Source organism: Rutidosis leptorrhynchoides, chromosome 4, assembly GCF_046630445.1.
Source record: "Rutidosis leptorrhynchoides isolate AG116_Rl617_1_P2 chromosome 4, CSIRO_AGI_Rlap_v1, whole genome shotgun sequence".
In the NCBI taxonomy this organism is placed as follows: Eukaryota; Viridiplantae; Streptophyta; class Magnoliopsida; order Asterales; family Asteraceae; genus Rutidosis; species Rutidosis leptorrhynchoides.
Genome location: NC_092336.1, coordinates 409,619,016 through 409,633,232, shown reverse-complemented (window position 1 = coordinate 409,633,232; position 14,217 = coordinate 409,619,016). Strand labels below are relative to the sequence as shown.

Here is a 14,217-nt window from a genome sequence, read left to right as displayed (position 1 = left end):
CAATAGGTCATTTATGTTTGATTATTCGTTGTTATGCGATAAAAGTTGTTATTTAATATTTATAATTATAATTATGTCATTAATATTTATTATTATATTTATCAATTTAAATCTTAGTAATATACAAACATATTTCCAAAAAATCCCCATAAACATAAAATCCATAATAAGAAAAGGACTTATTATAAAATTAAAATTAAATTGTTTATATCCCTTTAAGTCTAAAACATTCCTTCTAAAATATTTCTTTTTATGATTTTAGATCACATGAATACTCGATCCAAGAAACCCGTCTTAGAAGACATGTTATCAAATCTCGATATACTATTTAAACATTCTAAAGAGTCGAATATTGTTAGAAAATTAAATTTCGATGAAGGAACTACTTCTCACAATAATGATAGTCCACTGTCTAGTACACCATCTAGTCCCGATTCTAATTATTTAGGAACTCTTTTTGATTCACATTGAAATGGATACCGAAAGTTCAATGGAAGCGTTAATGAAAGCGGGTCAAGTAGGATTAGGTCACGCCATTACTCAGCCAATTATAAAAGAAAATTTTGACATTAAGGGTCCCATCTTTCACTTGCTTAAGGATAATCAATTTAGGGGTACTGAAAAAGAAGATGCTAATGCTCACATTCGAAACTTCAAGGATATTTGCCATCTGTTTAATATATCTAATGTTGAAAGTAATGTAATTTATCTTCACTTCTTTCCATGGTCGTTAAAAGACGAAGCTAAAGAGTGGTTAAACTCATTGCCCGAAGGAGATATAACTAGTTGGGATACTATGGTTGAAATTTTTTTAACTCGTTTCTTTCCCGCATCCAAAACTGTTACCCTTTAAACTGAAATTGATAATTTTTGTCAGAAATCTAATGAAACACTTTACTCTGCTTAGGTTAGATTTGGTCAATTGCTTAGGGGTTGTCCACAACATGGTTTGGATAAGTTTAAAAAGGCAACTACTTTCTACAAGGGTTGTGATATAGCTACAAGAAGAGATATTGATACATCTGCTGGAGGAAATATCATGAGTAAAACTGCCGAAGAAGCTGAAATGTTAATTAATAAGTTAATTAGCTGCTCATTCCCATGAATGGAAACAAGACTTAGACATTTCCCGTTCTGTCAAATCTGTTAGTTATGATTCGGAAGATATGATTAAAGCTGTGAATGCGCAGTTGGGTAATTTAGGAAGGCAAATTGAAAAGTTTACGAAAGAAATGCATATCATTAAGGTAGGTTGTGAAAAATGCCAAGGTCCTCATGCTACAAAAGATTGTGTTGCTAGTCTTACTATGGAGCAGGTTGAAAACGTCTCTTATGTGAATCAATATCAAGGAAATCCGAAATACCGTAATAATTATAATGAACCTTATCCTAATAATAATAAGAATCCACCTGGTTTCTTTCCTGTTAGAGTACCCTTCATTCCAAACTCGTCTCCTAATGTTCAGTCTGAAAAGAAGTCCAATTTTGAAGAAAGTGTTGAGTTCCCAAAATAATTAAGGATTTAATTATGACAAAACATAATTTATTTGCACTAAAATATTATGTGCAGCCAGCAAGTTTGTTTATGTATAGATAGCAAATATTGTTGTGTCGAGTGTTTCAGTATGCTGCCTAGTCTACCAGCACAAGGAAGAGAGTATTCTTCGAATCAGCACAGAATGAGTACCCAGCAATTCAAGTATATCAAGTGACTCAGCATGAGAAGAACCAGTAAACCTGGTAAGCAGCATACAACACAAGACATCCATGCTCCATTACAAGCATGGTGGTTTCCTGAGTGGTCTACATCAAGTGTACTATTCAACAGAAGTCAAAGACAAAGTTGAACTGAAAAGGACACGCGTCGGCGGCTGACAAGTGACCTTACAAGACCACGTGGGAATGCAGAAGTTTAACGCATGTGCAGACATGTGTTATACTTTGTCAATGCCTAGGGAACACAACATTCTATTTGTTTAAACAAATAGTGGTGCCAAACCGAATTGGGGTGTTCCTGCAAATAGCTACCAAAGAGGAAAGAGGAGAGCACGCTCTCTGATGCAATTGTCCCCACAATTACAGACATCCTATGTACCAGTGGACAATGGATCAATTACACGGATAATCAGACTACTATAAATTGATGTATCCACTATTATAACAACTAGTGGTGTGGGTTTTATTATTTAGAGTCCAAAACGTGTAATAGCTTTAAGTTATCCTCATAGCTATAATCTAGGTAATATGTATCAACCAACTATCATTCCACCAAGGATAGTTGTAATTCTTTGTGATTTAATCAATAAAGAATAAACCGTTGAAAACTTACCTGTGACTCTATTTAATTTACATGCTTGAATACTAATCATGTTTAACTGTTAAGTTAATAGAAAGAAATTGTATTCACCCCCTACAATACTCCTGTTGTTTATCAAGGGACCAACAACTGGTATCAGAGCTTCAGTCTTGATAATTTAATATCTTGGATCTGAATTCTCACATGGCTGCATATTCAAATACAATTTACCTTGAAAATGGCTCATCCAATAGACCACCAAAATTCGATGAAGATGAGTATGAAACTTGGAAGGCAAGATTCATGCTTCACCTTGAGTCTATTGACCCACTCGTGCCTGACATTGCCACAGATGGTCCATTTATCCCTACTGAGACTATTGATAGTGTTCCAGCTACAGCTGACACTCCTGCCATTCGTGACAGAGAAGTTGTTCTCACCCCTTCTAGATGGGATGCTGAGGATAAAGGTCGTGTTGGACTTGACCCTAAGATCAGAACCTTGTTAGCTATAACTTTACCTAACCCATTGTTCAAACTGATTAAGGGAAAGCTGAATGCTAAGCTTATGTTGGACTATCTAGATGTCACTTATGAGGGTATGGGTGAGGTAAGGCTAAACAGGATGATTGCTTTGAAAAGAGAATATGAAATGTTCTTTGCCTACAAGAGTGAAACCCTTAAGCAAACCTTCATTAGGTTCAACTCCTTAATTGTTGACCGGATTACTTTACAAATCACATATACTGATTTTGAACAAGTAAACAAATTCATTGACTCACTTGAAATGTCCCGTTCTTATTGATTAAAAACGTTCCATATTAATTGATTTCGTTGCGAGGTTTTGACCTCTATATGAGACGTTTTTTAAAGACTGCATTCATTTTAAAACAAACCATAACCTTTATTTCATCAATAAAGGTTTAAAAAGCTTTACGTAGATTATCAAATAATGATAATCTAAAATATCCTGTTTACACACGACCATTACATAATGGTTTACAATACAAATATATTACAACAAAATAAGTTTCTTGAATGCAGTTTTTATACAATATCATACAAGCATGGACTCCAAATCTCGTCCTTATTTAAGTATGCGACAGCGGAAGCTCTTAATAATCACCTGAGAATAAACATGCTTAAAACGTCAACAAAAATGTTGGTGAGTTATAGGTTTAACCTATATATATCAAATCATAATAATAGACCACAAGATTTCATATTTCAATACACATCCCATACATAGAGATAAAAAATCATTCATATGGTGAACACCTGGTAACCGACATTAACAAGATGCATATATAAGAATATCCTCATCATTCCGGGACACCCTTCGGATATGATATAAATTTCGAAGTACTAAAGCATCCGGTACTTTGGATGGGGTTTGTTAGGCCCAATAGATCTATCTTTAGGATTCGCGTCAATTAGGGTGTCTGTTCCCTAATTCTTAGATTACCAGACTTAATAAAAAGGGGCATATTCGATTTCGATAATTCAACCATAGAATGTAGTTTCACGTACTTGTGTCTATTTTGTAAATCATTTATAAAACCTGCATGTATTCTCATCCCAAAAATATTAGATTTTAAAAGTGGGACTATAACTCACTTTCACAGATTTTTACTTCGTCGGGAAGTAAGACTTGGCCACTGGTTGATTCACGAACCTATAACAATATATACATATATATCAAAGTATGTTTAAAATATATTTACAACACTTTTAATATATTCTGATGTTTTAAGTTTATTAAGTCAGCTGTCCTCGTTAGTAACCTACAACTAGTTGTTCACAGTTAGATGTACAGAAATAAATCGATAAATATTATCTTGAATCAATCCACGACCCAGTGTATACGTATCTCAGTATTGATCACAACTCAAACTATATATATTTTGGAATCAACCTCAACTCTGTATAGCTAACTCCAACATTCACATATAGAGTGTCTATGGTTGTTCCGAAATATATATAGATGTGTCGACATGATAGGTCGAAACATTGTATACGTGTATATGGTATCTCAAGATTACATAATATACAATACAAGTTGATTAAGTTATGGTTGGAATAGATTTGTTACCAATTTTCACGTAGCTAAAATGAGAAAAATTATCCAATCTTGTTTTACCCATAACTTCTTCATTTTAAATCCGTTTTGAGTGAATCAAATTGCTATGGCTTCATATTGAACTCTATTTTATGAATCTAAATAGAAAAGTATAGGTTTATAGTTGGAAAAATAAGTTACAAGTCGTTTTTGTAAAGGTAGTCATTTCAGTCGAAAGAACGACGTCTAGATGACCATTTTAGAAAACATACTTCCACTTTGAGTTTAACCATAATTTTTGGATATAGTTTCATGTTCATAATAAAAATCATTTTCTCAGAATAACAACTTTTAAATCAAAGTTTATCATAGTTTTTAATTAACTAACCCAAAACAGCCCGCGGTGTTACTACGACGGCGTAAATCCGGTTTTACGGTGTTTTTCGTGTTTCCAGGTTTTAAATCATTAAGTTAGCATATCATATAGATATAGAACATGTGTTTAGTTAATTTTAAAAGTCAAGTTAGAAGGATTAACTTTTATTTGCGAACAAGTTTAGAATTAACTAAACTATGTTCTAGTGATTACGAGTTTAAACCTTCGAATAAGATAGTTTTATATATATGAATCGAATGATGTTATGAACATCATTACTACCTCAAGTTTAGTAGGTAACCTACTGGAAGTGACAAGAAATGATCTAGCTTCAAAGGATCTTGGATGGCTTGAAAGTTCTTGAAGTAGGATCATGACACAAAAACAAGTTCAAGTAAGATTTTTACTCGAATTAAGATAGTTTATAGTTATAGAAATTGAATCAAAGTTTGAATATGAATATTACCTTGAATAAGAAAGATAACCTACTGTATATAACAAAGGTTTCTTGATCTTAGATGATTACTTGGAATGGATTAGAAAGCTTGGAAGTAAATTAGTAAACTTGAAGGTATTTTTGAAGTGTTCTTGAAGTGTTCTTCCTATGATGATTATAGCTTGATTCTTGAAGTGATTTTTGATGAAGATGATGATTAACTACTGGAAAAATACGTTCATAATAGTGTGGGTGTGTTGAGAGAGAATTAGAAAGAGAATTGGAAGTGAAATGGAGTGAATGATGAGTGATAATTGGTGAGTGGTGAGTGGGGTTAAAAGGAGTTCTAGTTAGTTGACTAGCTCATGGTAGAAGTTAAAATTGATTAGTCATACATGACATAATCAAGAGTGGAATCCCATGCTAGTTCCTATTGGTATATACTCATAGTAAGTACGTTTTGAAGCTGTGTATAATACGGGTAAGAATACGACTAGAATTCTTGATGAAAGAAAAGAATGGAAAAGTAACTGTAACCATTTTCGTTAAGTATGAGTGTTTTGATATATGTCTTGAAGTCTTCCAAAAGTATTTTAATACATCTAAATACACTACATGTATATACATTTTAACTGAGTCGTTAAGTCATCGTTAGTCGTTACATGTAAGTTTTTTTTGAAACCTTTAAGTTAACGATCTCAATTAATGTTGTTAACCCATTGTTTATTATATCTAATGAGATGTTAAATTATTATATTATCATGATATTATGATATATTAATATATCTTAATATGATATATATACATTTAAATGTCGTTACAACGATAATCGTTACATATATGTCTCGTTTCGAAATCCTTAAGTTAGTAGTCTTGTTTATATGTATATAACTCATTATTAATATACTTATGGAGATACTTACTTATCATAATCTCATGTTAACCATATGTATATCCATATATATATCGTCATATCGTTTTTACAAGTTTTAACGTTCGTGAATCGCCGGTCAACTTGGGTGGTCAATTGTCTATATGAAACATATTTCAATTAATCAAGTCTTAACAAGTTTGATTGCTTAACATGTTGGAAACATTTAATCATGTAAATATCAATCTCAATTAATATATATAAACATGGAAAAGTTCGGGTCACTACAGTACCTACCCGTTAATTAAATTTCGTCCCAAAATTTTAAGCTGTTAAAGGTGTTGACGAATCTTCTGGAAATAGATGCGGGTATTTCTTCTTCATCTGATCTTCACGCTCCCAGGTGAACTCAGGTCCTCTACGAGCATTCCATCGAACCTTAACAATTGGTATCTTGTTTTGCTTAAGTCTTTTAACCTCACGATCCATTATTTCGACGGGTTCTTCGATGAATTGGAGTTTTTCGTTGATTTGGATTTCATCTAACGGAATAGTGAGATCTTCTTTAGCAAAACATTTCTTCAAATTCGAGACGTGGAAAGTGTTATGTACAGCCGCGAGTTGTTGAGGTAACTCAAGTCGGTAAGCTACTGGTCCGACACGATCAATAATCTTGAATGGTCCAATATACCTTGGATTTAATTTCCATCGTTTACCAAATCGAACAACGCCTTTCCAAGGTGCAACTTTAAGCATGACCATCTCTCCAATTTCAAATTCTATATCTTTTCTTTTAATGTCAGCGTAGCTCTTTTGTCGACTTTGGGCGGTTTTCAACCGTTGTTGAATTTGGATGATCTTCTCGGTAGTTTCTTGTATAATCTCCGGACCCGTAATCTGTCTATCCCCCACTTCACTCCAACAAATCGGAGACCTGCACTTTCTACCATAAAGTGCTTCAAACGGTGCCATCTCAATGCTTGAATGGTAGCTGTTGTTGTAGGAAAATTCTGCTAATGGTAGATGTCGATCCCAACTGTTTCCGAAATCAATAACACATGCTCGTAGCATGTCTTCAAACGTTTGTATCCTCATTTCGCTCTGCCCATCTGTTTGTGGATGATAGGCAGTACTCATGTCTAGACGAGTTCCTAATGCTTGCTGTAAAGTCTGCCAGAATCTTGAAATAAATCTGCCATCCCTATCAGAGATAATAGAGATTGGTATTCCATGTCTGGAGACGACTTCCTTCAGATACAGTCGTGCTAACTTCTCCATCTTGTCATCTTCTCTTATTGGCAGGAAGTGTGCTGATTTGGTGAGACGATCAACTATTACCCAAATAGTATCAAAACCACTTGCAGTCCTTGGCAATTTAGTGATGAAATCCATGGTAATGTTTTCCCATTTCCATTCTGGGATTTCGGGTTGTTGAAGTAGACCTGATGGTTTCTGATGCTCAGCTTTGACCTTAGAACACATCAAACATTCTCCTACGTATTTAGCAACATCGGCTTTCATACCCGGCCACCAAAAATGTTTCTTGAGATCCTTGTACATCTTCCCCGTTCCAGGATGTATTGAGTATCTGGTTTTATGAGCTTCTCTAAGTACCATTTCTCTCATATCTCCAAATTTTGGTACCCAAATCCTTTCAGCCCTATACCGGGTTCCGTCTTCCCGAATATTAAGATGCTGTTCTGATCCTTTGGGTATTTCATCCTTTAAATTTCCTTCTTTTAAAACTCCTTGTTGCGCCTCCTTTATTTGAGTAGTAAGGTTATTATGAATCATTATATTCATAGATTTTACTCGAATGGGTTCTCTGTCCTTCCTGCTCAAGGCATCGGCTACCACATTTGCCTTCCCCGGGTGGTAACGAATCTCAAAGTCGTAATCATTCAACAATTCAATCCACCTACGCTGCCTCATATTCAGTTGTTTCTGATTAAATATGTGTTGAAGACTTTTGTGGTCGGTATATATAATACTTTTGACCCCATATAAGTAGTGCCTCCAAGTCTTTAATGCAAAAACAACCGCGCCTAATTCCAAATCATGCGTCGTATAATTTTGCTCGTGAATCTTCAATTGTCTTGACGCATAAGCAATCACCTTCGTTCGTTGCATTAATACACAACCGAGACCTTGCTTTGATGCGTCACAATAAATCACAAAATCATCATTCCCTTCAGGCAATGACAATATAGGTGCCGTAGTTAGCTTTTTCTTCAATAACTGAAACGCTTTCTCTTGTTCATCCTTCCATTCAAATTTCTTCCCTTTATGCGTTAATGCAGTCAAGGGTTTTGCTATTCTGGAAAAGTCTTGGATGAACCTTCTGTAGTAACCAGCTAGTCCTAAAAACTGGCGTATGTGTTTCGGAGTTTTCGGGGTTTCCCACTTTTCAACAGTTTCTATCTTTGCCGGATCCACCTTAATACCTTCTTTGTTCACTATGTGACCGAGGAATTGAACTTCTTCCAACCAAAATGCACACTTTGAAAACTTAGCGTACAATTCTTCCTTCCTCAATACTTCTAACACCTTTCTCAAATGTTCACCGTGTTCTTGGTCATTCTTTGAGTAAATAAGTATGTCATCAATGAAAACAATGACAAACTTGTCAAGGTATGGTCCACACACTCGGTTCATAAGGTCCATGAACACAGCTGGTGCATTAGTTAAACCAAACGGCATGACCATAAACTCGTAATGACCGTAACGTGTTCTGAAAGCAGTCTTTGGAATATCATCTTCTTTCACCCGCATTTGATGATACCCGGAACGTAAGTCAATCTTTGAATAAACAGACGAGCCTTGTAGTTGATCAAATAAGTCGTCGATTCTCGGTAGTGGGTAGCGGTTCTTGATGGTAAGTTTGTTCAACTCTCGGTAGTCGATACACAACCTGAATGTACCATCTTTCTTCTTGACAAACAAAACAGGAGCTCCCCACGGTGATGTACTTGGTCGAATGAAACCACGCTCTAAAAGTTCTTGTAATTGGCTTTGCAGTTCTTTCATCTCGCTGGGTGCGAGTCTGTAAGGAGCACGAGCTATTGGTGCAGCTCCTGGTACAAGATCTATTTGAAATTCAACGGATCGATGTGGGGGTAATCCCGGTAATTCTTTCGAAAATACATCGGGAAATTCTTTTGCAATGGGAACATCATTGATGCTCTTTTCTTCAGTTTGTACTTTCTCGACGTGTGCTAGAACAGCATAGCAACCTTTTCTTATTAGTTTTTGTGCCTTCAAATTACTAATAAGATGTAGCTTCGTGTTGCCTTTTTCTCCGTACACCATTAAGGGTTTTCCTTTTTCTCGTATAATGCGAATTGCATTTTTGTAACAAACGATCTCTGCTTTCACTTCTTTCAACCAGTCCATACCGATTATCACATCAAAACTCCCTAACTCTACAGGTATCAAATCAATCTTAAATGTTTCGCTAACCAGTTTAATTTCTCGATTGCGACATATATTATCTGCTGAAATTAATTTACCATTTGCTAATTTGAGTAAAAATTTACTATCCAAAGGCGTCAATGGACAACTTAATTTAGCACAAAAATCTCTACTCATATAGCTTCTATCCGCACCCGAATCAAATAAAACGTAAGCAGATTTATTGTCAATAAGAAACGTACCCGTAACAAGCTCCGGGTCTTCTTGTGCCTCTGCCGCATTAATATTGAAAACTCTTCCGCGGCCTTGTCCATTCGTGTTCTCCTGGTTCGGGCAATTTCTAATAATGTGGCCCGGTTTTCCACATTTATAACAAACTACATTGGCATAACTTGCTCTGACACTACTTGCTCCGCCATTACTCGTTCCGACACCATTTGTTCCTTTCGTTCTATTAACCCCTGGTCCGTAGACCTCACACTTCGCCGCGCTATGACCATTTCTTTTACACTTGTTGCAAAATTTGGTGCAGAACCCCGAGTGATTCTTTTCACACCTTTGGCATAGCTGCTTCTGATTGTTGTTGTTGTTGCGGTTATTATTGTTGTTGGGATGATTGTTGTAGTTGCTGTAGTTGCTGTTGTTGTTGTTGTTGTTGTTGTTGTTGTTGTTGGGCCGTTTGTTGTAGTTGCGATTGATGTTGCGATTGTTGGGATAATTGTTGCGATTATTGTTGTAATTGCTGTTGTTGTTGTATTGGTGATTCTTATCACTGTTTTCCTCCCACTTTCTTTTGACTTGCTTCACATTGGCCTCTTCAGCAGTCTGTTCTTTAATTCTTTCTTCAATCTGGTTCACTAGTTTGTGAGCCATTCTACATGCCTGTTGTATGAAGGCGGGCTCGTGTGAACTTATATCTTCTTGGATTCTTTCCGGTAATCCTTTCACAAACGCGTCGATCTTCTCTTCCTCATCTTCGAATGATCACGGACACAATAGGCACAATTCTGTGAATCGTCTTTCGTACGTGGTAATATCAAATCCTTGGGTTCGTAACCCTCTAAGTTCTGTCTTGAGCTTATTGACCTCGGTTCTGGGACGGTACTTCTCGTTCATCAAGTGATTGAATGCTGACCACGGTAGTGCGTACGCATCGTCTTGTCCCACTTGCTCTAGATAGGTATTCCACCATGTTAACGCAGAACCTGTGAAGGTATGCGTAGCGTACTTCACTTTGTCCTCTTCAGTACACTTACTTATGGCAAACACCGATTCGACCTTCTCGGTCCACCGTTTCAATCCGATCGGTCCTTCGGTTCCATCAAATTCCAAAGGTTTGCAGGCAGTGAATTCTTTGTAGGTGCATCCTACACGATTTCCTGTACTGCTAGATCCAAGGTTATTGTTGGTATGTAGCGCAGCCTGTACTGCGGCTATGTTTGAAGCTAGAAAAGTACGGAATTCCTCTTCATTCATATTCACGGTGTGTCGAGTAGTCGGTGCCATTTCCTTCAAAATAGTCAAATGGAACAAGTTAATCATACAGAATATTAAGAGTAGTTAATAGTATTTCGTAGCATAATATGAACTCATTTATAAAAGCTTTTTCTTCATATTAGCGTTTTATAAGTTTAAATTCGGGTAGTACCTACCCGTTAAGTTCATAATTAGTAGCTAATATACAATTCAACTACTACAATTCTATATGAAAAACTGATTATAATAATATTTCGCGTTCAAACTTTTATACAATATTTTACAAACTTACAATACCGCTTATTTTACATAAAACATGAAATATAGCACACAATAACTTTGATACAAGATAGTTGTGAAGATAATTCTAGCTAGTACACAAGTCGTTCAGCAAAGGCAATAAAGACACGTAATTCATACGTCCAGAAACAAGTCATGCATTCTGGTTTTACTAGGACTACTTCCCATCCTTGGTCTTGTGGAACATAACCGTTATGGCCGTTGATAAGACAGCGTGTTGTAACGTCGTCAAAGGGACGAGGGTTACGTAATGTCCAACAGTCTCGTAATAACCTAAAAACCTCATTTCTTACCCCAATTACCGACTCTGTCACTTGTGGGAACGTTTTGTTTAATAGTTGTAGGCCGATGTTCTTGTTCTCACTTTGGTGAGAAGCGAACATTACTAATCCGTAAGCATAACATGCTTCTTTATGTTGCATGTTAGCCACTTTTTCTAAATCACGAAGTCCAATATTCGGATATATTGAGTCAAAATAATTTCTTAACCCATTGCGTAAAATAGCATTTGGGTTCCCCGCAATATATGCGTCAAAGTAAACACATCGTAACTTATGGATTTCCCAATGTGATATCCCCCATCTTTCGAACGAAAGCCTTTTATAAACCAAGGCATTCTTGGAACGTTCTTCGAATGTCTTACAAACTGATCTCGCCTTAAATAGTTGTGCAGAAGAATTCTGACCGACTTTAGACAAGATTTCATCAATCATGTCTCCGGGTAGGTCTCTTAAAATATTGGGTTGTCTATCCATTTTGTGTTTTTATACTGTAAAATAGACAAGAGTTAGATTCATAAAAAAAATACTTATTAGTACAAGCAATTTTTACATATATCATAAAGCATAAGCACACTATATTACATATATTACACCACACGAATACAACTATCTTATTCCGACTCGCTTGTTTCTTCTTCTTCGGTTTTGGTTCGTTTTGCCAAGTTTCTAGGGATATATGATGTTCCCCTAATACGAGCCGTAATTTTCCACATTGGTTTAGAAAAACCTGGTGGTTTAGAGGTTCCCGGGTCATTGCTACAACTTAAGGACTTCGGGGGTTGACGATACATATAAAGTTCATCGGGGTTGGAATTAGATTTCTCTATTTTTATGCCCTTTCCCTTATTATTTTCTTTTGCCTTTTTAAATTCAGTTGGGGTAATTTCTATAACATCATCGGAATTCTCGTCGGAATCCGATTCATCGGAGAATTGGTAATCCTCCTAATATTTTGCTTCCTTGTCGGAAACACCATTGACCATAATTAACCTTGGTCGGTTGGTTGAGGATTTTCTTTTACTTAACCGTTTTATTATTTCCCCCACCGGTTCTATTTCTTCTTCCGGTTCTGATTCTTCTTCCGGTTCCGACTCTTCTTCCGGTTCCTCTTCGGGAACTTGTGAATCAGTCCACGAATCATTCCAATTTACATTTGACTCTTCATTATTATTAGGTGAGTCAATGGGACTTGTTCTAGAGGTAGACATCTATCACATAATATCAAACACGTTAAGAGATTATTATATCACATAATATTCATATGTTAAAAATATATAGTTTCCAACAAAAATGTTAAGCAATCATTTTTAAAGAAAACAAGGTCGAAGTCCAGACTCACTAATGCATCCTAACAAACTCGATAAGACACACTAATGCAAATTTTCTGGTTCTCTAAGACCAACGCTCGGATACCAACTGAAATGTCCCGTTCTTATTGATTAAAAATGTTCCATATTAATTGATTTCGTTGCGAGGTTTTGACCTCTATATGAGACGTTTTTTAAAGACTGCATTCATTTTAAAACAAACCATAACCTTTATTTCATCAATAAAGGTTTAAAAAGCTTTACGTAGATTATCAAATAATGATAATCTAAAATATCCTGTTTACACACGACCATTACATAATGGTTTACAATACAAATATATTACAACAAAATAAGTTTCTTGTGTAGTGACCCGAACTTTTCCATGTTCATATATATTAATTGAGATTGATATTTACATGATTAAATGTTTCCAACATGTTAAGCAATCAAACTTGTTAAGACTTGATTAATTGAAATAGGTTTCATATAGACAATTGACCACCCAAGTTGACCGGTGATTCACGAACGTTAAAACTTGTAAAAACTATATGATGACATATATATGGTTATATATATAGTTAACATGATATTATGATAAGTAAACATATCATTAAGTATATTAACAATGAACTACATATGTAAAAACAAGACTACTAATTTAATGATTTCGAAACGAGACATATATGTAACGATTATCGTTGTAACGACATTTAATGTATATATATCATATTAAGAGACATTCGTACATCATAATATCATGATAATATAAAAATTTAAAATCTCTTTTGATATTATAAACATTGGGTTAACAACATTTAACAAGATCGTTAACCTAAAGGTTTCAAAACAACATTTACATGTAACGACTAACGATGACTTAACGACTCAGTTAAAATGTATATACATGTAGTGTTTTAATATGTATTCATACACTTTTGAAAGACTTCAAGACACTTATCAAAATACTTCTACTTAACAAAAATGCTTACAATTACATCCTCGTTCAGTTTCATCAACAAATCTACTCGTATGCACCCGTATTCATACTCGTACAATACACAGCTTTTAGATGTATGTACTATTGGTATATACACTCCAATGATCAGCTCTTAGCAGCCCATGTGAGTCACCTAACACATGTGGAAACCATCATTTGGCAACTAGCATGAAATATCTCATAAAATTACAAAAATATGAGTAATCATTCATGACTTATTTACATGAAAACAAAATTACATATCCTTTATATCTAATCCATACACCAACGACCAAAAACACCTACAAACACTTTCATTCTTCAATTTTCTTCATCTAATTGATCTCTCTCAAGTTCTATCTTCAAGTTCTAAGTGTTCTTCATAAATTCCAAAAGTTCTAGTTTCATAAAATCAAGAATACTTTC

At 35.2% G+C, this 14,217-nt stretch overlaps 1 protein-coding gene across 1 annotated transcript; it reads left to right on the top strand.

Moving 5' to 3' along the window:
• The first annotated feature begins 472 nt into the window (after positions 1-472).
• LOC139841999 (uncharacterized) lies at positions 473-1,105 on the top strand. The gene is made up of 2 exons (XM_071832181.1): positions 473-799; positions 908-1,105. The coding sequence occupies exons 1-2, from the start codon at positions 473-475 to the stop codon at positions 1,103-1,105; spliced, it is 525 nt and encodes a 174-aa protein (XP_071688282.1).
• Positions 1,106-14,217: the final 13,112 nt, after the last annotated feature.